The sequence below is a fragment of the Onychomys torridus genome, chromosome 3 (assembly GCF_903995425.1).
Source record: "Onychomys torridus chromosome 3, mOncTor1.1, whole genome shotgun sequence".
Classification (NCBI taxonomy): domain Eukaryota; kingdom Metazoa; phylum Chordata; class Mammalia; order Rodentia; family Cricetidae; genus Onychomys; species Onychomys torridus.
The window spans coordinates 137,535,005-137,562,940 of record NC_050445.1 but is presented as its reverse complement, the minus strand read 5'-3'; the positions used below and the strand labels follow the sequence as shown (position 1 = coordinate 137,562,940).

At 45.7% G+C, this 27,936-nt stretch overlaps 2 protein-coding genes and 1 pseudogene across 3 annotated transcripts; 1 reads left to right on the top strand and 2 right to left on the bottom strand.

Annotated features, from left to right (window-relative positions):
* Positions 1-3,297: 3,297 nt before the first annotated feature.
* Nanog (Nanog homeobox) lies at positions 3,298-10,483 on the bottom strand. 2 transcript variants are annotated; one of them, XM_036182500.1, is made up of 4 exons: positions 10,333-10,483; positions 7,192-7,457; positions 4,847-4,933; positions 3,298-3,705 (listed from the first exon to the last, which is right to left on the bottom strand). In XM_036182500.1, the coding sequence occupies exons 1-4, from the start codon at positions 10,481-10,483 to the stop codon at positions 3,298-3,300; spliced, it is 912 nt and encodes a 303-aa protein (XP_036038393.1). The 2 variants fall into 2 exon arrangements, with proteins under 2 accessions (XP_036038393.1, XP_036038394.1); XM_036182501.1 differs by having other exon boundaries at positions 3,298-3,702.
* A 618-nt stretch (positions 10,484-11,101) lies between these two features.
* LOC118580277 lies at positions 11,102-11,561 on the top strand (annotated as a pseudogene).
* Positions 11,562-12,279: 718 nt separating this feature from the next.
* Positions 12,280-12,510, bottom strand: LOC118580646 (small nuclear ribonucleoprotein G-like). Its single transcript, XM_036182502.1, has one exon. It carries the CDS (start codon positions 12,508-12,510, stop codon positions 12,280-12,282), a length of 231 nt encoding a protein of 76 aa, XP_036038395.1.
* Positions 12,511-27,936: the final 15,426 nt, after the last annotated feature.

The window sequence follows — 27,936 nt, the reverse complement described above, 5'->3', positions numbered from 1 at the left end:
CACTCCCTTGTTAATTCCTGTTCCTTAGGAATAAAAACCACTCTCTTGGCTCATCTGTTAAGTATTCGGTCTTCCAGAACTGGAGTTTGTTCCCAGCAGCCATGTCAGGTGGCTCACAACCACCTGGAACTTCATCTCCAGGGGATCTAATGCCTCTGGCCTCCTCAGGGCACACACCCATACACATACCTGTGATTTAAAAAAGAAAACTTTGTTTGTTTGTTTGTTTGTTGTTTTTTTCTCCGTGTAGCTTTGTGTCTTTCCTGAAACTCACTTGGTAGCCCAACCTGGCCTCAAACTCACAGAGATCTGCCTGGCTCTGCCTCTGGAGTGCTGGGATTAAAGGCATGCACCACCATACCCAGCATAGGCAAAACTTTCATGCACATTAAAAAAAATAAACTAAAAAAAAAAAAAAAAAAAAGATTCCTTTGCTTCATACTTTTAGGAAAGGGACAGGCTTATCTGTGTCTGCCAGTCTTCATGAAAATAAAGGTAAAGCAAATGCTGTTTTCAAAACTTAGAATCTTTTGTCCCCAGTGTTATCTAGCTATATCGGGACCCAACTGAAAGCAGAAACACAGCCGTCAATAATGTAAGAAAAAGCAGCATGAGGAGATCCCTCAATTTGGAAAAGCCTAACGGTGCATGCCTATAATTCTAGGTATACGCTTGAAGAACTCTAGGCCAGCATACCAATGACAATTATATATCCGTGTCTATTGGCACACTCGTTCTGAAAACCAAGAATAGAAAACGTCTGTGTTCATCAACAAAAGGATTTTAAAATGTGATATACACCCATACAGTATTTTTCTTTTTATGTATATGGGTATTTAGCCTGCATGTATGTTTGTGTACCACATGTCAGTAGACTGCAGAAACCAGATGTGCTGGAACTGAAGTTGTAGACAGTTATGAGACACCATGTGGGTGTTGGGAATTGAATCTGGGTCCTGTCAAGGAAGCCAGTGAGTGCTCTTACCTTCTAAACCATTTTCTCCAGCCTCTTACTGTAGCTTGGTTAAGCTATAGATAGATAATGCATTTTTTGAGGCATGAAGAAAGCAATTACATCCAGGCATGTGTTACATGCTTTTAATCCTAGCCTTGAACACAGGCAGGCGTAGGGAGATCTCTGTGGATATAAGGCCAGCCTGGTCTACATGGTGAGTTCCAGGACACCAGGACTACATACTGAAACCCTGTTTCAAAACAAAAAATCCTACTACATTCGTTTCTAGAGAAATGGACAGAATTGGGCAAAACTGCACTAGCCAACTTTCTGTCTTCCTTCCCTGGCTGTTGGTTTGGCTTGTTTACACAGAGTGTTTGTGCCCATATGTATAGTGTGCACATCAGTGTGTACAGCTGAGAGCAGAGGAAGGTTCACACAAGAGTTGGCTCTCCCTCTTCCAGCATGTAGATTCCAGGGATTGAAGGAGGGTCAGACTTGGCAGCAGGGCCGTTTCCACACTGGGCCATCTCACCAGCACTGTGGGTTTTTATGACAGGGTCTCACTATGTAGCCTTGGCTGGCCTCAAACTCAATATATCCACTCATGATGAGCACCATATCATGTGCTGAATTTTTTGTTTTTTTTTTTTTTTTTTGGTTTTTTCAAGACAGGGTTTCTCTTTGGAGGCTGTGCTGGAACTAGCTTTGTAGACCAGGCTGGCCTCTAACTCAGAGATTCGCCTACCTCTGCCTCCTGAGTGCTGGGATTAAAGGCGTGTGCCACCACCGCCCCGGCCAGTTTGTTTGTTTAAAAGACAAACCCTGTCCAGCTCTGGTGGGCCTCAAACTTTTCTTGATTCTCCCATTCAGCCTCAAGTGTTGGCAACATGGTAGATTTAAGGCTAGCTTGGGTTACATGAGACTCTGTCTCACATACCAAATAATGTATATTGATGCCACTAGGTGAAAGCAAGACAGAGACTGGACCACTAAAGGTAAAGTTAGTGTTTTATTTTACTTAATCTAGTTCAACAGGCATTGCGTTATCTTGGTACAGTAACTATAAACCTCTCCCTACAGATACTAACATAGCGGTACTCTTAGTGAGACTCTAAAGAGAGGGACATCTACAAGGCACACTGAGTGGGTAAAGGCTCCTGACTGCCAAAACGGAAGTCCTCCTTCCACCAAAGCTTTCCTTTTATTTTGTTGAGACATCATCTTATTATTTACATTTAGCCCAGGCTAGTCTTGAGCTTACTGTCAGGGCTAGCCTCAAACTCATACTCCTTTCGCCTCAACCGCTAGAACGGCCTCCACATCCGAGTGAATCTTTATCCTCTTCACACATTTAGATTCTGCATCCTAAAGATACCCCAAATCCTGGATCCATGGCTCATGCCACCATGTCCATTTCTGTAGCAGGCAACTTATTCAAACCTCCTTCTTCAGACTCCAGATAAACCCGGCCCCTCAAATCAACACACCCAAATTACACCAAGACCCAAGCTTCTAAGGAAAAGACAAGCCGGGATTGGGGTGGGTCAATGTGTGTGAGGCTATGGGGGAGGCGAGGGTCTAGTTTAGTGTCTCCAAAGCCCTTAGGTAATCTCCAGCACAACACTAAAGAGAAAGTCATACAGCTCTAAGACAGTGCACCAAGGCAGGGCTGCAAGTAGAACGCAGTGGTGGAGTGGGTGCCCAGCATGTTCAAGGTCCTAGATTTGCTCTCTGGCACCAAAAGAATAAAAATAACAACTATAAAAATCTTTAATCCCAGCACTCAGGAGGCAGAGACTCTCTGTGAGTTCAGAGGCCAGCCTGGGCTACAGAGTGAGTTCCAGGAAAGGCTCCAAAGCTACATACACAGAGAACCTTGTCTCAAAAAGCAAAAAACAAAAAAATCTTTGGAAGAAAGTTGGTGTGGTGTTACACCAGCACTCGGGAAGCAAAGAGATCTCCAAGTCTGAGGCCAGCCCTGCCTACAGAGTAAGTTCTAGACAGCCAAGGATACACAGAGAAACCCTCTCTTTTTAAAAAATACTTATTTATTTAAGTATACAGTGTTCTGTCTGCGTGTACACCTGGATGCCAGAAGAGGGCACCATATCTCATTATAGATGTTTGTGAGCCACCATGTGGTTGTTGGGAATCGAACTTGGGACCTCTGGAAGGTCAGCCAATGCTGTTAACCCATGAGCCATCTCTCCAGTCCTGAAACCCTGTCTTGAAAGACCAAGGAAGAAATCCAGCCACTGCCCTGACTTTAAACTGAGTCATCTATCCACTCCTCACCACCTCCACCCCCGCTCCAAGTATTCAGAGTAGTTCAGGAGTAATTAAAAGCCTTGTGGGGTGCTAAAATACATGTGGCTTTCCCCAGTGGCTTCCAAACTTGCCTCCACATCACTGGCAGAGAAGTTTTGCGGATACTGCATGTAAGGCTGCAGAGAGTCCTCTCCAAAGTTATGGAAAGGAGTGTTCCAAGCCTGACTATTCCAGGCTTGAGAACACCAAGGCTGAGTGCTCCAGGGCTGGTTGCTGCAAATTGGGTTGGTCCAGGGCTGGTTGCTCCAAGTTGAGTTGGTCTGGGTCTGGTTACTCCAGTTTGGGTTGGTCAAGGTCTGGTTGCTCCAAGCATTGGTCCAAGTCTGGCTGTCCAACACTGAAAGGCTTCCAGATGTGTTCAGACAGCCCTGGGGATAGCTGGAATGGAGGCTGGGATACGCCACAAATGCAGAGCCCTTCTAAAAGAGGTGGTTAACTCAATGAGTAAAAAAAAAAAAAAAAAAGGAAATCTAAAGTCGTAAGCTGAAGAAATATGAAAAAGATCACCATGGTGGTGTACGCCTCTAATCCCAGCACTCTGGAGACAGAGGCAGGAGGATCCCTGACTGTCGGGGCTACATGAGACCCTATCTCAAAAAATAAAAAAAGGTCACCACAAGAAAGAGCTCTTGGGCCGGGTGGCGGCAGCGCACACCTTTAATCCCAGCACTCGGGAGGCAGAGACAGGCGGATCTCTGTGAGTTCAAGGCCAGCCTGGGCTACAGAGTGAGTTTCAGGAAAGGTGCAAAGCTACACAGAGAAACCCTGTCTTGAAACACCCCCCCCCCCAAAAAAAAGAGTAACTTCAAAGCCTGCCAATGGGATGGATAGATGGCTCATAGGTTAAGAGCACCAACTGCTCTTCCAAAGGTTCTGAGTTCAATTCCCAGCAACCACATGGTGGCTCACAACCATCTGTAATGAGATCTGGTGCCCTCTTCTGTATACATAATAAATGAATAGCCTGGCGGTGGTGGCACATGCCTATAATCCCAGCACTCAGGAGGCAGAGGCAGGCGGATCTCTGTGAGTTCGAGGCCAGCCTGGTCTACAGAGCTAGTCTAGGACAGGCTCCAAAACTACAGAGAAACCCTGTCTCAGAAAAATAAACAAACAAACAAATAAATAAAAATTTTAAATAACATTTAAAAAATTTATAAAAAATTATTTTTTTTAATTAAGAAAGAAAGAGCTCTTGGGCCAGGCCGTTGGTGGCGCTCGCGTTTAATCCCAGCACTCGGGAGGCAGAGCCAGGCGGATCTGAGTTCCAGGAAAGGCTCCAAAGCTAGAGAGACCCTGTCTCAAAAAACACGGGGGTGGGGGGTGGGGGAGAGCACTTGAGGGGGGAGGAGGGAGGGGAGCAGCGAGACTGATGGGACACAGATAGACATCACAAGATGGGCCTGAAAAGCAGCCTCAGTGGTTCAGAACCACTGACTATTTGTCCAGGGAACTTGGGCTCCACTGCCAGCTCCCCAAGACCCACAGATGGGCCACACACAGATGATGCAGACACGTACGAAATAAGATGGGGTAAACAGGGAGAGTCCGTCCTGTTACCTGAGTCACGTCGCTGCTGGTCTTCAGCCACTGGTTTTTCTGCCATCGCTTATATTTCATTCTTTGGTTTTGGAACCAGGTCTTAACCTGCAGAAAGTGACAGGACTTTTTAAAAATTACGACATGCAGACAAGAGCGCTGACTGCTCTTCCAGAGGACTCAGGTTCAATTCCCAGCACCCACAGGGTGATTCACAACCATCTCTAACTCCAGTCCCGGGCGACCTGACGCCCTCTTCTGGCCTCCTAGGAGCACTACACATAGGATACCCAGACATACACGGAGGCAAAACACCCATCTACATATAGACATGCAAGTGAGCCCAGCTTCATAAAATTTTTATAAATGTTGTTTATTTAGGCTAGTGGTGGCACACACCTTTAATCCCAGCACTTGGGAGGCAGAGGCAGGCGGATCTCTGTGAGTTCGAAGCCAGCCTGGTCTACAACGTGAGTTCCGGGACAGGAACCAAAACTACAGAGAAACCCTGTCTCAAAAAAACAAAAAATAATAATAAAATAAAAAATATTTTAAAAAATTGTTTATTTGTTATTAGCATGGATACCAAAGGACAAATTTCAAGCTGGTTTTTTTTTTAGGGGGAGGGGGAGATAGTACTAGAGGCTTGATTGATTGATCTCAGGGTCATGCATATGCTATACAGGCATCTACAAGAATCCCGTTTTTCTGTTAGATCCCCCTGCTTCTGCCTCCCTGAGTGCTGGGATTAAAGCAGGTGCCCCCACCATCCGCTTTTGCTTTTTGGTTTTGTTTTTGTTTTTTGAGACAGGGTTTCTCTGTGTAGCTTTGTACCTTCGAACTCACAAAGATTTGCCTACCTCTGCCTCCCAAGTGCTGGGAATTAAAGGTGTGCACCACCACTGCCTGGCTCCGCTTTTTTGTTTTCATTGAGAGAGTTTTGCTGAGTTCCAGGCTGGCCTGGCCTCCTGAGTGCTGAGTTTAGCTGTGCAGTGCCTTTCATTCCAATCCGTAACTTCACCATTAAAGATAGACAGCTGAGCAATGGTGGTGCACACCTTTAATTCCCAGAACCTGGGAGGCTGAGGCAGGTGGATCTAAGTTTGAGGTCAGCCTGGTCTACAGAGAGAGTTCCAGAGAGAAACCCTGTCTCCAAAAAAAAAAAAAAAAAAAAAAAAAATGTCGTGCCCCCAACCCCCAAAAGATAGACTGTAAAAGCTCTTCATCCCACATCAAAAGTGTAGCTTTATGTGTTTGTGTGTCTGCTTGGGTATGTATGTACAAGTGAGTACAGGTTCCCTGAAGGCCAGGAAACATGTGTGAGATCCCCTGGAGCAGGAATAATTACATGGGTGGTTGTGAGCTACCCCATGATACCCTAACACCCCCCCATCTCCCTCACCCCCACTCCACCCCCCACCCCCGTGCTTATGATCACTGAGCCATCTTCCCTACCCATTATTCGCTGTCTTTTTTTCAAGACAGGGTTTCTCTGTGTAGCCCTGGCTGTCTTAGAACTCACCAGGCTGGCCTGGAACTCAAAAGGCCATCAGCCCCTGCCTCCGAATGCTGGGATTAAAGGCCTGTGCCAACATCTCCCTCAAATATGCAGCTCTTCAGAGCGTATCATTGATGCTCGGAAGCTAGGCTGGTCTTCTCTACACTGCCCCAGTTTTAGTATACATGCTGCTGAAGGGAGTACCTCATTTTTTTTTTAAATCGGGTGGCCTTGAACTCTATATAGATGGATTGAACACCTTATTCTCCCATCAGTTTCCCGAATGCTGAGATATGCCATCATGCATGGTTCAAAATAAAATAAAATAAAATAAAACAAAACATTGGGTGTGGTGATAACTACTTTTTTGTTTGTTTGTTTTTCCAAGACAGGGTTTTCCCCGCTATGTAACTTTGGAGCCTGTCCTAAAACTCACTCTGCAGACCAGGCTGGGCCTCAAACTCAGAGTTCTACCTACCTCTGCCTCTCAAGTACTGGGATTAAAGGCAAGTGCCACCACTGCCCTGAATGAAGGTGAGAACAGCTTTAATCTGAGCACCAGGAAGGCAGAGGCAGATCTGAGAGTATGAAGCCAAATTGGTCTACATATCGTGTTCCAGACCAGTCAGGGCTACCTAGTGAGACCCTGCCTTGGGGGTGGGTGGTGGGCAGAGGGGACATGAAGTAAAGATGAAGTAATTGATGGAATAGAGTGGACAATATATGAATCACATGAGCTACACATAATTGTACAATTTTTAACATGAGAAAGGATACACCACAGTTAGAGAGGCATCCAGATGTTAACTCCATTCCTTGACAAATCAGCTAATTTTGTTATATTACGGCAACAAAGAAACAACCCTACCTGCTTATAGCTAAGGTTGAGAATGGCAGAGAGTTCTTGCATCTGCTGGAGGTTGAGGTACCTTTGCCTCTGAAACCTGTCCCTGAGTGCATACAGCTGCGCCTGAGAGAACACGGTCCGCATCTTCTGCTTCTTGGTGTGGACTTTGTTGTCTCCCTTCTCGGTGTCCTCTTCAGACTCAGGACCAGTGAGCTTCAGTTTGGGACTGGTGGAAGAGTCAGGGCTGTCCTGAAGAGGTAGGTCCACAGAGGAAGGGCGAGGAGAGGCTGGTAGGAATAAACAGATCATTTGTTAATAATAAAACACATTCAGCGAGGCATTGTGGTACACGCCTTTAATCCCAGCACTAGGGAGATAGAGGCAAGCAGATCTCTGAGTTCCAGGACAGACAGGGCTACACAGAGAAACCTTATCTCAAAAAAAAAAAAAAAAAAAAAAAATTAAATATTAGGTTTAATGTATTGACTTTCAAAGCAGTTGTCTTCATAGCCTTAGATCTAAGTAATAAGTAAAACCTAATTATTTTATTATAATCATATACTCAATCAGAATACTTGGTCACACACACACCCCATAACAGTGTGCTATCATTTTATATAGGTGTTTTAAATTATGTTATTTATTTAACTCATACTATTAGACCCTGGAAACCCAAAAGCAAAACAACAAAATTAAAATAAACAACAACAACAACAACAACTAACAAATGTTGGCTCAAAGGCAGGATGGAGGGAAGTTTGAATTTGTAGTCCTCTTTCCTTCTTTCATTCCCTGCTGCCTCTGGATTAGGACTGTGACCTCATGCAGAGTGTCATCATCTGCTAGGGTGAAGTCAGGAGGTTGCACATACTTGAAGCCTGGTTGCTCCAGAAGCTGAGATGAGAGTGAGTTTGAGACCAGCCCCAGTTCAGAAAAGTTAATAAATGGGCTGGAGAGACGGCTCAGCAGTTAAAAGCAATGGCTACTCTTCCAGGGAACCAGGTTCAATTCCCAGCACCCACATGGCAGCTCACAATGTCTGTAACTCCAGTTCCAGAGGACCTGACACCCTCATGCAGGCGATACACCCAGGCAGAACACCAATGCACATAAAATAAATAAAGGTTTATAATTCTAGGCATCAAATTTGGGGAATTTTTATCTCTCCTAGCTTTTGGCATGTTGCTGGGCATCCAACCCTGTTGGGACCTTTCATGCTCTACCACTGAGTCAGCCTTAGCCCAGTCACACAATGACAAACATGTATGAACTAACAAATCCCAACACTCGGGAGGCAGAGGCAGGCAGATCTTCGTGAGTTTGAGGCCAGCCTGGTCTAGGAAGTGCGATCCAGGAAAAGCTACACAGAGAAACCTTGTCTCGAAAAACAAACAAACAAAAAGTCATAATGAAAGCAATTGTACTGAATGTCATCTAAGGAAATTTCCAGGGTGAAATAAATCACTTGCCATTAGCAATGCACAGCCCTGGGTTTAGTCCCCAACACAAGAAGAAGAAAAGGAGGAGGAGGAGGACGAGGAAGGGGATGCCGGAGAAGGGGCCTTCTTCCCCTTCCCCCTAGACGGGGATGACAGGGATGACAGGGATGACGGGGATGACGGGGATGACGGGGATGGGGCTGTCTTCCCCTTCCCCTAGAAGAGGAAGGATGGAGAAGGGGAAGAGGAGGAAGAAGCAGCGGCCGCCTATTTCCACATGGTACTGCAGTCCTTCTGTTGGTACAAAAGCAGAGTCTTGAGTTCTCAGCACTAGGGCAAAATCCCAACGAACCAATTTTGTTTCCCCCACCCTTCACCCCTGTAGCTCTTCCACTGGGTTTAGTTTATTGTTTGCTTGTTTGTTTAGACAAAGTCCCCAATCCACCTGCCCCAGTGCTAGATTTTTTTAGCTGTGTGCCACAATGCCAGGCATTTTGTTGTTCTTCTGAGATTAAAAGGGGTGAACTCGGAACCACTACCCAGCTTTCTTTGCCTAGCATTCCCTAGCAATGGCATCGCTGCAAGACGCGATGCTCAACACCAAGTCCAACTCCGCAGTCTCCAAGTACGTAGACCGGCCTGACAGCAGCTTCTGAAGGGAAACTTATGTCCTCTACTGCGCTTGCCACGGACATCCTACCCACTCATCCCCAACCCAACTCAGTTCTCTTCCCCATCAAAATCACAAAATCAAAATTCAAAATGACAGACGTTAAACCAAAGCTCAAAGCTCATAAAGAGGTGACACTGTACTGAAATACACAGCCAGTGGAGCAGTCATCTGCCTCGGGTTGCCGTGGTAGAACTTGCATGCACTACACACACACACACACACACACACACACACACACACCCCTTAGCAATACTTGGCTGAGTCTGTATAGACAAAATGTGTTTCAGACCTTGGTCCCAGCAGCTAACTGTATGGAACCAGCTTTACTGAAAGCTAAAAGAACGCTTGTTTGGGGCTTAGGATGCATGCTCACCAGCTGGAGACTTCATTACTAAGGGACACCCGCATTCTCAAGTGTTGAGAGAAAAGCCATCCACTTCTTCGGGAGAAAGAAGCCACTTGGATAAACTACAAACGAATTGTACAACCTCACCTAAAATGGGTATTCCTCAATCATCCCTGGGTGTTAGGTCTCAGCAGCTGCTGAGAACACTGCTCAGACACCTGGAGTCCCAGCCCTGTGTTAAGATGAAAGCAATCAGCCGGGCAGTGGTGGTGCATGTCTGGCAGAGGCAGGTGACTCTCTGTTGAGTTGGAGGCCACCCTGGTCTACCAAGTGAGTTCCAGAACAGGCTCCGAAAAAGCTACAGAGAAATCCTGTCTTGAAATGCCACCCCCCGCAAAAAGATGAGAACATCACCTCACTTAATTACTATAGCACATTTGTTTCCGAAGGGCCTAAAACATTAAGGTTCTCAAATTCACATCACAGCCTCCAATCCAGTTGCCCAATTCTATATCCTTGGTCTCTACTACAGCTCGAGACTAGAAGGCGACATGGATGTCTTCAGTAAAACCTCAAACAGGGGTGTCCAGAGGGTGATAGTGACACCTGCTCATGGACTCTAACGAGAAAAGAGGCGGTAACCCTGCACCCGTTTCTTCCTCCTCTCCTAATTAACTTGGATCTTTGGGGATTGAACTTCTTACCGATCTCTTTTCGGAGCGTCTCAGCAGCAGCTTGTAAGCAACATTGATTTTCCTCAGGACCATGAACTTCAGGCATTGGTGACGAGTCGCCAGAATTCGCTGCTTCGTCGTAATAAGGCAGACTGTGGGGACCATCGAGATCCGTACTCATGTCAGAGAGAAGAAGGTGGGAACAACAACAACAAAAAGTTTTAACAACAAGAACAACAAAAAAAGCTTAAAACTCAGTGTCTCGGAGGAAGGATCCTAGACATAACAAGTTAATATGTCCAGATGTAAAATTATCAAGAGGCCAGAAGGAAGCGGGCTTCGGTCTTAGTCTTCCAGCAACAGAGGGAGAGGCCAGCTCAGCCTAGCTGGAGGCAACAGCTTAAGGCGCTAGATTTTAAAGGTAGATTCCAGTGCCCTGGATCACTCCTCCCCCTCACCCCCCTACTCCCGCCCACCCCCCACCCCAGCACCCACGCCCCACCATCCCTGTGAATTCACAGCTAAGCCCTCCTGCCAGGCCCACCAAGGACATTGTAATGCAAAAGAAGCTGTGGAATGAGTGACCCAGACTGAGGCGGGAAGGGAAAAAATGGGGCCACCTAATCTAGAGATTTAATAAAAAAAAGGTGGCTTCTCACTTGTGGTTTTACCATGCTTCATCTTCAAACCATGACTGCACCTCCAAAGCCTGTACTCTCTCAAGTGGGGCCATTTCCTCTTCTGTTCTCCCACAGACATAATATAATAACCAGAGCTTGTTGTCCAAGTCTCTGTTTAAATATGGCGTTCCTACTATGATGAGTTCTTTGAGGAAGTCTTCACTGAGATGGAAGAGAAGTATGAACGTCTCCGACAACCTAGGAGACAACCTGGTGGGGAACGTGTATGTCAAGGATGTCATGTGGAGGATGCCGAGAAAGCAGTGAGAGACTTGCATAAGCTCGGGTTTCATGGGCGGCCAGTCCATTCAGAGCTGTCCCCAGTGACTGACTTCGGGAAGCCTGCCGCCACCAGTATGAGATGGGAGAGTGCACAAGAATGGGCTTCTGCAACTTCTTGCATCTGAAGCCAATCTCAAGAGAGCTCAAAAGGAAGCCAGTGCAAGAAGCGTAGATCCAGATCCAGATCCCGGGAAAGGCATTCTCCAGCCAGAGACAGGAGGGTGGCAGCAGGGGAGGTGGAGGACGAGAGCATGATAGGAGGCATCCAGATACCTCAAGAGAGATGGGAGATTCTGAGCCCACCTGTTTATACCTTGTGTCTGCTAGACAGTTTTGTAGTTGGTTGACCAACCAGTTCATATTGGGATTTTGTTTTGTTTTGTTTTTGGAGCTGAGGATCCAACAGAGGGCCTTGCGCTTGCTAGGCAAGCGCTCTACCACTGAGCTAAATCCCCAACCCCGGGTTTTTTGTTTTTTTTTTTTAAACAACCAAAAGAGATGAGTTTCTGAATAAAATTTGTAGTGATAAAATAAGAAAAAAAAATATGGCGCTCCTTTTCAGCTCCCACCTTAGTTCTTTCTTGGTTTCCATTTTGGGAAAGATAGGCAATCTTTCTGCCAAAAATGTGTTTTATCAAAAGGGAGGACCCGTGACCTGCTATGACTCTTGGGCTCCTTCGTAAGTAGGTATGTATCTTTCACACCTCAAAGTTGGTTTTGAAACAGGGTCTTACTAGCGTTGGGTAATCTGAACTCAATCAATATTTAGACCAGGCTGGCCTCAAACTCACAGAGACCCGCTTTTACCTCTTTCTCCTGACTGCTGGAGTTGTAGGTAGTATGCCAGGCACAGTGACTAGCTTGAGGAGTTTTTTGGTTTTTTTTTTTTCCCTGAGTATCACAAGAGTTTATTTAGCAAAAAGTTTCATATGAAAATGTACATGACCCAATCCTACACCCCAATCGAAGAGTCCTTAGGGGAAGGATGTGGACTCCTCTGCTGACCAGCCATTGCTTAGACTCTTCCCAAGGCTTCTAACATGATGATGCTGTTTCCTCCTGTGACCACCATGCCGATGTTATTCTGTTGCCCACTAGTTGCCATTTCCACACACGCATCAATCACAAGATTCATAAAGGGATCAAAGCCTCGTAATATTCCTTGTACATGTCGGCCACCATTTAACTTCAATGATAACTTCTTGTCCATAAATTTCTTCAGCTCCGGAGGGTGGCCCTTGCTCATGGAGACTTTTCAGTGGGCTCCATACGATGGAAAAGAGCGGGCGACCTCGCTTGAGGAGTTTTTAAATTAACTTGGTGTGTGGGGGGGGTGTTTCTATTTTGTTTTGAGACAAGTTCTCACTGTAGCCTATAATGGCCTCAGACTTACTGCAATCCTCCTGCCTCAGCCTCCTAAGCAACAAAATAAGTTTATTTTATTTTTAATTTGGTTTTGGTTGTTTCTTTAAGATAGTTTCATGTAGCCTCACACTCACTGTATTGCTGATGCTGGCCCTGAACTCCTATTTTTCCTTCTACAAGTTCAAAGCTTGCCCAGCACCCTCATGCTCACAGGTAAGTGCTCATTACACCAGTGAGTGAGGATAGTTTCAGCCTAGTTGTTAAGTCTGTCTCTGTGTGTGTAAATAGAGAGGGAATTACCTGCTGTGTGTTTTAGGAATTATACAAGAGAAAATGCTATATTTTCATAACATCTATCACGTCAAGGCTATCTACCACAGTGCATATTAGTTGATGCTCTATGTGAATTTTGTGCGGCAAAACACTAAATTTGAATGACTTTTTTTTGAGATTTTTTTTATAACTTTAATCTGGCGAGCAACATGATAAAATTAAAAGCAGCCATTTCTTTTCTTTCTTTTTTTTTTTTTTTTTTTTTTTTTTTTTTTTTTTTTGGTTTTTGAGACAGGGTTTCTCTGTAGCTTTGCACCTTTCCTGGAACTCACTCTGTAGACCAGGCTGGCCTCGAACTCACAGAGATCCACCTGCCTCTGCCTCCCGAGTGCTGGGATTACAGGCATGCGCCACCACCGCCCGGCCAAAAGCAGCCATTTCTTCATTTGTTTGGACACCACTAGATGTAAAGTCATGTGGCTGGTGGACTCTGCCCACACCCAGCTGGAGGGAGGTGGAGAATGACATTGTGACTACACCCTTCCTGTGGTCTTCGGACTTCTGTTTTACCACCCCCCTCTCTCCTCCACCAATTTTTTAGAGGTGATGAAGTTTTTAAAAAGAAACAATACTTTTAAAATTATGGGCTGGAGAGACGGCTCAGAGGTTAGGAGCACCGACTGCTCTTCCAGAGGTCCTGAGTTCAATTCCCAGCAACCACATAGTGGCTCACAACCATCTGTAATGAGATCTGGCGCCCTCTTCTGTATACATAATAAATAAATAATGTTTTTAAAAAAAGAATTAGGGGTTAGGGATTTAGCTCAGTGGTAGAGCGCTTGCCCAGCAAGGCTCTGGGTTCGGTCCTCAGCTCCACAAAAAAAAAAAAAAAAAAAAAGAATTGTGTGTGTATGTGTATATTATGTATATATGTGTGTGTATATATATGTATATGTGTATATATAGTCTAAAGTATATAAAGTATATATATGTATATGTTTTTGTGTGTGTATGAATGTATGTATATATATATTCTAAAAGTATATGTGTGTGTTTCTGTTTTTGTTTGTTTGTTTGGTTTTGGTTTTTAGTTTTTGGAGACAGAGTTTCTCTGTGTAGCTTTGGAGCCTGTCCTGGAACTCACTCTGTAGACCAGGCTGACCTCGAACTCACAGAGACTTGCCTGAGTACTGGGATTAAAGACATGTGCCACTACTACCTGGTGAGATATTAATATTTTAAACAATAAACAGATATCCTATAAACCCCAAAGTAAAAAAGATAGAACAAAAGAATGACTGTTTTACCTTTCACTGGTTTACTGGGTTAATAAAAATATGGCTCTGAGCCATGCCGTGGTGGCACATGCCTTTAATCCCAGCACTTGGGAGGCAGAGGCAGGAGGATCTCTGAGTTCGAGGCCAGCCTGGTCTTCAAAGTGAGTTACAGGACAGGCTCCAAAGCTACACAGAGGGACCCTGTCTCGAAAAAACCAAAAATAAACAAACAAACAAATAAATAAATGAAACAAAAATAAATAAAAATATGGCTCTGATGTGACTTTTTTCATTAGGCACTAAATGAACAGAATGTTCAGAATATCAAGGTTTATACCAGAGTTTAGTAAAAGAGAAAAATTCTTCCTACCTCTGCTGTTCAGGCAGGCATTACCAAATCCAATTTAAGACTTCCAACTTTCTTTTTTCTTTTTCTTACTTTGGTTTTTGGAGACAGAGTTTCTCTGGGTGGCTTTGTCTGTCCTGGAACACAGTCTGTAGAGCAGGCTGGCCTCGAACTCACAGAGATCCTCCTGCCTCTGCCTTTTGAGTGCTGGGATCAAAGGCATGTGCTACTGCCTCTGCCGCTGCCACCACCACCACCACCACCACCAGACACAAGATTTCCAGTTCTCAGTAAGACTTTTTATTGGGGGTAACTGTAGGGAGCCATTGGGCTGGACAATAGCTGGAGTCATATCTATAGCCAGTTTTTAATTGGAGCCAGGTTCTTACTATGTAAATCCAGGCTGGCCTGAAACTCACTGTGTAGACCAGGAAGATGTGTTTCTTCCTCTGCCTTTGGGATATAGGAGTGTCTTCATACTTAAATTGGGGGTTTTTTTGTTTTGTTTTGTTTTTGGTTTTTTTTGTTTTGTTTTGTTTTGGTTTTTTTTGAGCTGAAGATTGAACCCAGGGACTTGCGCTTGCTAGGCGAGCGCTCTACCACTGAGATAAATCCCCAACCCTTAAATTGTTTTTTTAAACTTTTTTTATCTTTTTTTTTGAGCTGAGAATCGAACCCAGGGCCTCAAGTGTTCTACCCCTGATCTAAATCCTCAACCCCTAACTTTTTTAAAGAGAGAGTCTCCTGGGTGGTGGTGACACAGGCCTTTAATCCCAGCACTTGGGAGGCAGAGGCAGGCAAACTTACAGATCTCTGCTCCACAGAGTGAGATCCAGGACAGCCACGGCTGTTATACAGTAAAACCCTGTCTCGAAAAACCACAAAAGCAAAAGAAAACAAAATACCCCAAAATGACAGTCTTGAGCCGTATCCCTGGCTGGCCTGGAACTCACCTGGATTCCTCTACCTCTGTCTTCCAAGTACTCGGATCAAAGATGTGCACTATCACCCTGGTTTGGAAAATTTCCCCTTCAATTTTATTTGTTATTATGTGTGCTTAATGTGTGTGTGTGTGTGTGTGTGTGTGTGTGTGTGTGTGTGTGAGAGAGAGAGAGAGAGAGAGAGAGAGAGAGAGAGAGAGAGAATGAGATTATGCAGGCGTGAAGTGCCAGCGTGTGCCTGAGGGAGTCGTCAGAGGCCAGCATTTGGAAGTTGGTTCTCTGCTTCCACTGTGGGTTCAAGCCTTGGCTTACACAGAAAGTGCTTTTTCCTGCTGAGAGTTCTGCCCTTTACACCTCAAGAGAGACAGGGGATCCCCATTTAAGTTCAAAGCCAGCTGGGTGGTCTTCATGGTGAGATACTGTCTGAAAAACAGAAATCAGGCTAGGCTGTGGTGGTGCATGCCTTTGATTCCAGCAGAGCCAGCCTAGTCTAGAGTGAGTTCCAGGAAAGGCTCAAAAACTACACAGAGAAACTCTGTCTCAAAAAAAAAAAAAAAAAAAAAAGGCCGGGCAGTGGTAGCATACGCCGGTAATTCCAGCACTCAGGAGGCAGAGGCAGGCGAATCTCTCTGAGTTTGAGGCCAGCCTGGGCTACCAAGTGAGTTCTAGGAAAGGCGCAAAGCTACACAGGGAAACCCTGTCTCGAAAAACCAACCCCCCCCTCAAAAAAAAAAAAAAAAGCCAGAAATCAAACCAAACCAACCAAACAAACCTGAACACCGTGTTCCACCACTGGCATGTTTAAGGACACCAAGACAGTCTGTGTGGTAGCTCTTCTTTCCTTCTCCATCTCTCAACTCAAAATTCAAGGGATCTAAGTAAGGTTACATCTTTCCTGATTTCACCACGCAATGCAAACTCTTAGCAAATCCCAGTTACATGTTTTGGCAACACTCAATTTTTAAAAATAACCACTATTGTTTTTTGGGAGGCAGGGAGCTGGCTGTGTAGCCCAGCATCCTCCCATCACTGGGCTATGGGACTCTCTACCCACAGCTGCTCACTGTGATCCTACAAAAACCAACTTCTGTTTATAACACAAACAAAGATGTCACTAGGCAAGGGTAGGTGTGCCGAGGGAGACATGATTTTGGTAAATGGGTCTTTGTCTTCTCTGACCTTCCTTCCAGAGGGGAGCTGTCAGAAGAGGTCAGGAGGGGTCAGGGAACTGGATGTTTCACGTTCAAAGCCGGTTCTCACTTCCAATTAGAAACAAAATGTGAGTCCTGGAAAAGGGCTTGAACCCTGCCTCTGGGTCCATGGGGTCAAGGTCATCAAGTCCTTGCGTTCACCCCAAGCTCTGCAGAAGCTTGGTACAGGAGGCACAGCTCCTTGCAGAAGGGGTCTTTGTGCCGGACGTTCGCTGAATTGCCCCCTAACCCCCATCACTGTCCTGCCCCTCTGTGTCTAGGGTGAGAGCGTCCGGAGTGGAAGACCCAGAAGAAATAGGAGGCTGGCATGGAAAGGCAGGCTGGCTGCATTTTTTCCCCAGGGAAGCGATTTGAATAAGGTGGAGACTGTCTCGAAACCTTGACTTGGTTGGGATGGGCTGTGTGGGTGGAGGAGGGGTGTGTTAGGTGAGTCCACAGTGTGTGGTAAATCACAATCCAAACAGAAGGAAGAATGATCTTAATGTTGTTATGATCAGTACTGAAAAGGAGTACGGTGTGCTGTGTGGGGGTCCAAGCAGGTGGGGCAAAACAAAACCTTGAATCCTCTAGGAGGGCGGGAGATCAGAAGGGAAATACTGGGAGACCCACCTGGGAGGAGAATTCCAGCCAGTTAACCATTTGAAAGAAAATTACAGATCAAACACTTCTGGAATTTTTGGGTTTTTGGGTTTATTTATTTATTTATTTTTAGTTACACTCATGATATTCATTAGTTACACTCATAATATTAATTACATTTATGGTATTCATTGATTACATTCACAGCATTCATTCAATAACTATATTTATGATATTCATTAATTACATTAATTGTATTGATTTATTACATTCATGATATTATGTCCTGATACTACTGTCTATTTGTGGGGCTTTTCCATCACACAAAACAGAGATTCTGTACTTAGGAAACCATTGCTCTATATTCCTTTCTTCTCCATCCTGATATAACATCTAATCTTTCTGTCTCTATGAATTTGTATATTCTGTATATTTCATGTAATACAATTCTATAGTATTTGTCTTTTTTTAAATGTAAAAACTTTTTTTTTTTAGAGACAGGGTTTCTCTGTGTAGCTTTGCACCTTTCCTGGAACTCACTTGGTAGCCCAGGCTGGCCTCAAACTCACAGAGATCCGCCTGCCTCTGCCTTCCGAGTGCTGGGATTAAAAGCATGTGCCACCACCGCCTGGCAATATTTTTTTTTTTAAATAAAAAACATATCTGGCGAGGTGGTGGTGGCGGCGGCGCACGCCTTTATTCCCAGCACTCAGGAGGCAGAGGCAGACAGATCTCTGTGAGTTCGAGGCCAGCCTGGTCTATGGAGTGAGATCCAGGAAAGGCACCAAATCTACACAAAGAAACCCTGTCTTGAAAAAAACAAAAAAAAAAATAAAAATAAGCCTTCCAAAGCTAAAAACCATATCTGAGGGGTTGGGGATTTAGCTCAGTAGTAGAGCACTTGCCTAGCAAGCACAAGGCCCTGGGTTCGATCATCAGCTCTGAAAAAACAAAACAAAACAAAAAACCAACATATCTGGCCAGGCAGTGGTGGGGCACACCTTTAATCCCAGCACTCAGGAGGCAGAGGCAGGTGGATCTTTGTGAGTTCGAGGCCAGCCTGGTCTACAAAGCAAGTTCCAGGACTGTTAACAGAGAGAAACTCTGCTTGAAAAACAAAAGGAAACAAACAAAAAAACATAATCTGGATTCTACTGCTTCTTTACATTTTTCCTTCTGAATGCTTCCCCCCTTTTTTGATTGTTGGGTGAAGTTATTTTCAGTTTTCATTTTTGTTTTTAAGGATCTTTCTATGTAGCTCAGGATAGCCTGGAACTCATGGTTCTCCTACATCTTACATGCTCTATGCGTTTGTCTTTACTTCTCTTATCTTGCTAATATTGTACCTATTTATCGTCTGCCTGTCTGTCTGTCTGTCTGTCTGTCTATCTATCCATCAGTCATCTGTCTGTCTGTCTGCCTGTCCATCCATGCATCTGTAACTCTGGAAGCGACTCTTACACCAGCAGCGGCTTCTGTGTTAGAGAGAGGAGCTTGTCTCTTCACATCCAGCTGCTATGACTGGTGTGAGGGACCAGCAATCTGCATTTCAGAATTGTTCTTGAAGCAGAATGTGGTGAATCAGCTCTGTAACCTCAGCCCCTGAGAGAGAATCACAGCCGGGGTATTTACTGACACATGCTGTCTCAACTAAACAAGTTGCCCTTTGTAGACTCCCGGATAGCATGGGGAGACCCTGAGTTCAGTCCTCATGCTGAACACACACACACACACACACACACACACACACACACACACACACACACCATAGGCTATTGTTTGAGAACTTATTCTAGAACAACAACAACAACAACCAAAAAAAAAAAAAAAAAAACAGGCATAAAAGATGAAATTTATCTGCACAGTGTGGTGGCGCACGCCTTTAATCCTAGCACTTGGGAGGCAGAGCCAGGTGGATCTCTGTGAGTTTGAGGCCAGCCTGGGCTACAGAGGGAGTTCCAGGAAAGGCGCAAAGCTACACAGAGAGACCCTTGGGGGGAGCTGGGGAGGGAGAAAACCAAAACGGATGATAAGAACCATGTTGCTAACAGAGAAGGAAGAACCAAGGCTGTGTGTGGAAATGGAAGGTGGGGGCCGGTTCTTTCACACTTAAGAGACTTTGTTTTAAGCCTGGAGGGCCATTTTCTTAGGTTTGAAAGAGAAAAACATCAGAGGCAGCAGGCTGTAAATCTTCTCTGCTGGGAGGAGAGATGGAGGTGATGACAAAATCAGGGGGGGGTCTGGAGAAGTATGTGGAATCTTTGGATAAAAAAGAGAAGGAAAACAGGCTTTTTAAATTAGAACTTAGAAAATCGTCGGTCAGGGTTAGCTGTGAAGATCTGCAATGGAAATACTGTGCAGACTAAGGGGGCCTTGAACTCACAGAGATCTATGTATCTACTTCTGCCTCCTGAGTGCTGGGATGCTGGGATGAAATGCATGTGCCACCATGCTCCACCAACTTAAATGAAGAGAAATTCTTTTTTATTATTCCTATTATTTTCGCATGAATGCATTCTTGTGTGTGTGTGTGTGTGTGTGTGTGTGTGTGTGTGTGTGTGTGTGCTGGAGCTCACAAGGATGGGGATATTTGATGCCTGGTTCTGAAGTTACAGTAGCTGGTAACTGCCCTCTATGGTCCGGGGAACTCCACTCTTCTGCAAGAACAATGCTTGCTCTTAACCCTTGAACCCTCTTTTCCTTCACACACACACACACACACACACGCGTGGTTTGCCTACAAGTATGTCTGGATATGGGAATCATCCCCTGGAACAGGAGTTACAAACAGCTGTGAGCTGCTATGTGAGTGCTGGGAATTGAACCTGGTCCTCTGGAAGAGCAGCCAGTGCTCTTAACCACTGAGCCATCCTTCTAGTCCCTTAAATATTCTTTAATTGACATATAATTTTTTTTTCTTTCTTTGAGCTAGATCTCCTGTCTCAAAGAACTGGTTTTGAAGCCAAAGATGGCCTTGAATTTATAATCTCCCTCCATCTCTTAAGTGCTAAAATTACAGGTTTACATCACTACCATTAGCTCAACCTATCTGTTTGGATTGTTATTATTACTATTATTATTTACTTACTTTTTTTGTTTCTTGAGTCAGAGTTTCTCTGTGTAACAGTCCTGGCTCTCCTGGAACTCTCTCTGTAGACCAGGCTGGTCTCGATCTCACAGAAATCACCTTGAACTCACAGAGTTTGACACCTGCCTCTGTCTCCCCAGCGCTAGGATTAAAGGTGTGCGTCACTACTACCCGGCACTATGATTACTAATGTATATATTTTGTGTCCATGTATGACTATGTACCAATGTGGGAAATGCCCACACAGTCAAAAGAAGGCATCAGATTTCCTGAGACTGGAGTTACAGAGGGTTATGAGCCAACAAGTGGTGCTGGGAATTGAACCTGGGTCCAAAAGCAGCCAGTTCTCTTGACAGCTAAGTCATCTCCCCAGCCTCTCCATCAGGTTGTTATATGGGTACTGGGGGTTTGAATTTAGGACTCACCACTTGTACAGCAAGTGTTTTACCCACTTAGCTATCCCCGTGCACATTTTTTTTTTTTTAAATGCCAAATGCTGTTTATTGAAGGAGGGAGGAGGTCTTAAATACAGGTTTACAGCACGATGGGAGAACCCCGGAGGGCAGTAGTTCGCTACCGATGTTTACAGTCTTGCATCTAAACTGTTAACGCCCAATATGCAGGATACACTGGCAAGGAATTTCCCTTAAGCATTCAGGACCCATGCACAATTTTGTTTCTTAAAAAAATCATGACCGCCAGGTGGTGGTGGCACATGCCTTTAATTCCAGCACTGTGGAGGCAGAGCCAGTCAGATCTCTGTGAGTTCAAGGCCAGCCTGGTCTACAGAATGAGATCCAGGACAGGCACCAAAACAACACAGAGAAACCTTGTCTCACCCCACTCCCTCCCCCAAAAAACTGGTGACCTTTGAACTCCCTATGTTTTTAATTCAGGCCTGTCTCTACCTCCTAAACTCTGGGATTACAGCTAGAGACTTGTGACACCACACTGGGCTTTCAAATCCGAGTTCTGACTGTTTCATTTTCTTACCTTTCTGACACGGACCCCCTGGGTGTTCAGTCCAACTCTCCGGAACCACTGGTCAGACATTCCTCTTGTTTGTTTGGTTTTGGTTTTTAAACAAAACTCACTATGTAGCCTTGGCTCTGTAGATCAGGTTAGTTTTGAGCTCACAGATATCTACCTGCTGCCAGGCCATAGTGGCACATGCCTTTAATCTCAGCACTCAGGAAGCAGAGGTAGATGGATCTCTGAGTTCGAGGCCAGCCTGGTCTACAGAGGGAGTCCCAGGACAGCCAGGGCTACAATGAGAAACCCTCAAAAAACCAAACCAAAACATAGGTCCACTTGCCTCTGCCTCAGGAGGGATGGGGTTAAAGGTAGGTCTACCATGCCCAACCATTCTTGCCCTTCCATAAATTAGACATCTGTGCACTGGGGTGAGCTACCTCACTATATTATTCTGCTGTTTAAACTCTTCCTGAGTAAGCTCGGACTTCACAGTGCGGCCCGAGGGCGTCCTGTGGTCTGCTCTCCTGTCATTGGAGGTTGTGTCTTCTGTTCCTTCATTCATCTCTTCCCCCTTCCCCCTCTCTTCCTTCCTGCTCACCCGCCACCACCCCCACCTTTTTGTTGTTCATTTTGGGTTTTTTGTTTTGTTTTGTTTTTCCAGACAGGGTTTCTCTGTGTATCTTTGGTGCTTGTCCTGGATCTCGCTCTGTAGACCAGGCTGGCCTCGAACTCACAGAGGTCTCGTTTTGGGTTTGTTTTCATTTTTGTTGTGTTTTTTTTTTTTTTTTTTTTTTTATTTTCGTCTTTGTTTGGTATGGTTTTTTTGAGACAGGGCTTCTCTGTGTAGCCCTGGCTTTCCCGGAATTTACTCTGTAGACCAGACTGGCCTTGAACTCATAGAGATCCACCTGCCTCTAGAGTGCTGGGATTAAAGGCGTGTGCCACGCTACCTTGACCCTCCACTCCTATAATTGAAATACAATCTCAATTATTCCAGCCTGGATGGGATGGGTTCAAGGATAACCTTGAACCTTAGACCTCACACCTCTACCTCCTGAGTGCTAGAATTTTAGGAGTCTACCACTGTGTCCTATACTAGTGTTGGGAATTGAACAGCATACTTTAGGCATACTAGAGAAGAAGTCTACCAAATAAACTACATTTGCAGCCCACTTTCTTTTTGGGTTTTCGAGACAGGGTTTCTCTGTGTAGCTTTGTGCCTTTCCTGGAACTCGCTTTGGAGACCAGGCTGGCCTCGAACTCACAGAGATCCGCCTGCCTCTGCCTCCCCAGTGCTCGGATGAAAGGCGTGCGCCACCGCCGCCACCACCACCACCTGGGCCACTTTCTTTTTCAAAAAATTATTTTATATATATGGATGTTTTGCTTGCATGTGTGTCTGCACACCACTTGTGTGCCTGGAGGGCACTGGATCTCTGGGACTGGAGTTAACCTTGTGAGCCACAGTCATGTGGATGCTGAGTGTCAAACTCGGTCCTCTGCCAGAGCAGCGGGCGCTCTCAACCACGAGCCGTCCCGCCAGCGCCATGCCCACTTTCTTTTTCCTTCTGTTTTCACCTGCCGTCTCCGGCTGGCCTGGAATTTGTGGGGCGTTCTGTCTCTGCTTCCAAAGTGCTGGAATTCCAAGTGTAGGCTACTTGAGACAGGTGCCTGCTCTCCTCCTTCCAGGCACACAAGTCTCCTTAACTGTTGGGCCCCGAATGCTTTTGTCTTGAGCATTTTCTTGGTCCATTTTCAAGATACACTCTGGACTTCAATCCTGCTCCCCAACTTCCCAGTTTTGCAATGCAGCATCTCTTATAGTCCAGGAGTGCCTTGAACTCCTGATCCTCCTGCCTCCACTTCCTAAATACTGGGGTTACAAGCATGCACCACCACATTCAGCCCACATTTCTAGAATCACCTCTCCCAGAGGATTGGGTGCTCCTCTCCCCCACAGTCCCTCAGCGCTGGCCATTTCACATTTAGTTTTAGGTTTCTTTGTGTGCCAAAAGAACAATCCTCTGACAGTCCAGTGTAGCATAATGCTACCTAAAGTGGAATCATCAGTCACGTGGGCATTAGTGTCACCTAGGACTCCTCAGGAACGCAGACTTTCAGGTGAAGCATTACCTCGGACCTACTAAATCAGAATCTCTGGAAGTGGAGTCAAGAGGTTTGTCTTTGGAGAATTTCTAGCTGCCATGTGTAGCGACTCGGTTTGTAACCTGAACATTTTGAAGGCAAAGGTGAAAATATCAGGAGTTCAAGGTTAATCTCTGCCACACGTTGAGTTTGGGGCCAGCCTGGGCTATCTGTGAGACCCTGTCTCAAAAAACAAAACAAGGGCTGGAGAGATGGCTCAGTGGTTAAGAGCACCGACTGCTCTTCCAGAGGTCCTGAGTTCAATCCCCAGCACCCACATGGTGGCTCACAACCATCTGTAATGAGATCTGGTGCCCTCTTCTGGCCTGCAGGGGCACATGTAGACAGAATACTGTATACATAATCAATCATTCAGTCAATCAATCAATCTAAAAAAAAAAAAAAAAAACCAACAACAACAAAAGCCAGGCAGGCAGTGGCTTCACAAGCCTTTAATCCCAGCACCTGGGAGGCAGAGGCAGGCACATCTCTTGTAAGTTCATGGCCAGCCTGGTCTACAGAGGATTTCCTGGACAGGCTCCAAAGCTATACAGAGAAATCCTGTCTAGAAAAACCAAATAAAACAAAAAAACCAACCAAACAAAAATTGGTCTAGAGAGATGGCTCAGTGGTTAAGAGCACTGATTGTGATATGGATTCACAACATGCCCCCAAGTTTGGGCATGGTCGCACATGCCTGGCAGGACCTAGTCACTTCTGCCTAGTCATTTCCAGGTCAAAATGTCTCATGTGACCAGGCCCCCCATGGCTTTGCGTGGTTGCGGAAAGCGTGCAGCGCAACCGTGTGATCTACGCGCATGCGTGAAACAGCCACATGGGCCTGTATGCGAAGGCGAGGCCCAGCCTTTACAAGCCAGCACCATGATTCCTGGCAGTATTTCACTCACGTGTCTTTCCACAGGCCTGTGCACATCTGTCCCTCTCCCTTTTTTTTTTGTTTTTTTGGTTTTTTTTTTGTTTTTGTTTGTTTGTTTGTTTTTCGAGACAGGGTTTCTCTGTGTAGCTTTGCGCCTTTCCTGGAACTCATTTGGTAGACCAGGCTGGCCTCGAACTCACAGAGATCTGCCTGCCTCTGCCTCCCGAGTGCTGGGATTAAAGGCGTGCGCCACCACCTCTCGGCCCCTCTTCCTTATCTTAATAAAACTCTTGTTAGTGGATTCTGTCGTGTTTTGTGGCGTTTCCTCGCAGGGTAAGAGCACCTTCAAACCAACAGATTGCTTTTCCAGAGGACCCAGATTCAGTTTCCAGCATCCATATGGCAGCTCACAACTGTCTGTAACTCCAAGATCTGACACCTTCACACAGACATACATACAGGCAAAACACTAAGTAATGCACATAAAGATAAAAATAAGCCGGGTGGTAGTGGCACAGGCCTTTAATCCCAGCACTTGGTAGGCAGAGGCAGGAGGATCTCTGTGAGTTCCAGGACAGCCAGGACTGTTACACAGAGAAACCCTGTCTTGAACCACCAACCCCCAAAAAAGAAGAAAAAGAAACAAGAAAAAACAAAAATAAATAAAAATTGAGCAAACAATGACAACAAAAAAAGTGAGGGTTAAGAGCACTGACTGCTCTTCCAGAGGTCCTGGGTTCAAGTCCCAGCACCCACATGGTGGCTCACAACCATCTGTAATGGGATCTGGTGCCCTCTCCTGTGTACATAATAAATAAATACATCTTAAAACAAAAAAAAAAAAAAATGAGGGGTCAGGGGTGGAGAAGAAACAAGGAAAGAGAGGAGAAAAGGGAAGAAAGTCAAGAGATGGCCATGAACTGAGAAGTCGGAGAGCAGCCTCACTAAGACTGAAGTGGGTTTGGGTGGGGTGAGGGAGGGAGGGCGAGAAGGAAGTGTTAGGATCGGACCCTCACTCCTAACTATGTGCAGCTCCAGGTCTTGTGTCTGAAGTCATCAGGGGGCCCTGGCAATTGTGACTACATAGGTGTATGTGTGGCGTGGTCTCGCGATCTGTGCCTTAAAAGTTGGATGCAGACCCCATGCTCCCTCTGCTCTCTGCTCCCTGCTCTGCTCCCATCTTCTCCCACCCCACCATCTTTCTCTCTGACCCGGCCTGGTCCCCTCCAACCCCTTTTCCTCCTGATAAACCCAGAATGCTGATACCGGGTTCTGTGGTAACCGTGACCTTTCCACACCACAACCAGCACAGATAATCATCCTTTCAGGAAGGAGGGGCCTGAGGATGTGGCAGGCTGGTGGGGTGTTGGGAAAAGAAGTCAGCAGTAATAAGCATCCACGTAGGACAGGGTGCTTTATTCTGGGTGAGATGGGGAGAGCCAGAAAATGGGGGAATTTTGTGTGGCTTATTTGAAGTACTAATTTTTATGTCCCTGATCCATATGCCTGAGGACAGCAGGACAAAGATGCCCACAGTGAGCAGAATAGAAACCGGACTACAGGTACATTTAGGCCTGTAGAAAATGGTGTTCTAACTAGCTGTGAATCAAGGGGATACCTCCACACACTGTCATGAAGCAGTGCACAGGGGGCTAGCAGTTCCCAGCAGCAGCACCCCCTACAGGGGATGGCAGAAGTCCTCGGACAGCCTTTAAGGATGGCCTAAACCATAGCTGATGACAGGCGCCTTGGTATTTTTAAGATTTCCTTTCTTTTCTCTCTCTCTCTCTTTCTCTCTCTCTCTCTCTCTCTCTCTTTCTTGTTTTTTTTTTGTTTGTTTGTTTTGTTTTGTTTTGTTTTGTTTTGTTTTCCTTTGAGACAGTGTTTCTCCGTGTAGCTTTCGAGCCTACTCTGGAACTAACTCACTTTGTAGACCAGGCTGGTCTCTAACTCACAGAGATTCACCTGCCTCTGCCTTCCGAGTGCTGGGATTAAAGGCGTGTGCCACCTTGGCCTGGCATATTTTATTTATTTTTATTTTATATATACACGAGTGTTTTGCCTATATGTATGTCTGTGTGTCACATGTGTGCCTTGTGCCAAAAGAAGGTGTCACATTTCCTGGGACTGGAGTTAGAGACCGTCGTGAGCTGGTATGTGGGTGCCCGGATTTGAAACTGGGTCCTCTGGATATTGACCCAGAGACTTGTGCATTCTAGGCAATCTCCAGCAAACAACACCTGCCCCCCTCCAAAAGAGAGAAAGAGAGAAGTAATAGTACAACTGGGCATTGTGGCCTTCACCTATAATCATGGCACCTGGGTGACTGAGGCAGAAGGATTGCACGAGTTCAAATCCAGCCTGGTCTACATAGTGAATTTCGGAGCAATCTACAGAATAATACCTTGTTTCAAAAAAACAATAAGGAGGCTGGATGATGGTTGTAGGGGAAAGGGGCTGGCTAGAGAAACCCACTCTGACCCTCGAGCACAGAATTAGCAAACGATGCCTCAGATAAAGCCAGTGAGAGAAACACAGTTTAGCTCAGATCAGAGCCATCTCTGCCCTTGTCCAACTAACTTGTGAAATCAACCAATCACAGAGCAGGACAGCAGAATCCTGGCCCTAGGGCCCAGGACCAGGAAAAGAAACACAGCCTGTGTTTGGGACCTGGGCCAGAGAAATGAACCAAGGAAACATGCCCTGACTCTGAAACCAGTTCCAAAGAAACATTCCTGGTCCCTAGAATCAGAGTGAGTGAATGAAATGTGCCCTGGCCTTAGAGGTAGTGTCAGAAAGCCAAGAAAGGCCAGCGAAAGAAATACAGTTTGGCCCTGAAATCAGGGCCATCTCTGCCCCTTGTTCACAAAACTGGCCAATCCCTGGGCAGAAACTAACCAATCACAGTTGACTCTGCCCCCTAGACTTCCTATATAAATTGCCCTGCCCAGTCAGTTGTGAGCTGTTCTCTCCACCCTGGTAGGGGCAGCTACTTCCTGGACTCCTTCCCAAATAAACCTCTTTCTCAAAAGAGTATTGGGTGAAGACCTTCATTGACTGGTGAGCAGAAGAACCTTGCTGGGACATCCCATAGTGGACAGAGTGAGAAAGAGCTGGAAACACTGAGCCAGAGATTGTGGCTCTCCAGGAGAGGAGCAGGATTGCTGTGTCCTGCGGGGAGACCATCCCCCATCACACTAGGTATATCCTGACTTTCCCAAAGAGTCAGGATACCCTTCCTTGCTGAAGCAGTTCCAGGCCTGACTCTCCCCAGAAGTCAGAAAACCTTCCTTTCCAAGATTGGGCTGTTTCTTTGCAGTCCCAGCCATCACAGCTGTGCTAAACAGTTCCTGGTGTCTGGGACACCTTCAGGGCAGAGCTCTTGTTTTGAGTAGCTTGGTGTGTCCGGGATACCTTGCCCTTTAGGGCTGAACTGTCTCCTTGCGGTTTCAGCCATCAATTTACTAACATTTTGGTGCTGAAACCCAGGACATCAAACCCAGAGTTTTTGCAGTTTACTAACAATGGTGGCACTCAGGAGGTAGAGACAGCCAGATTTCTGAGTTTGAGGCTAGCCTGGTCTACGAAGGTTCCA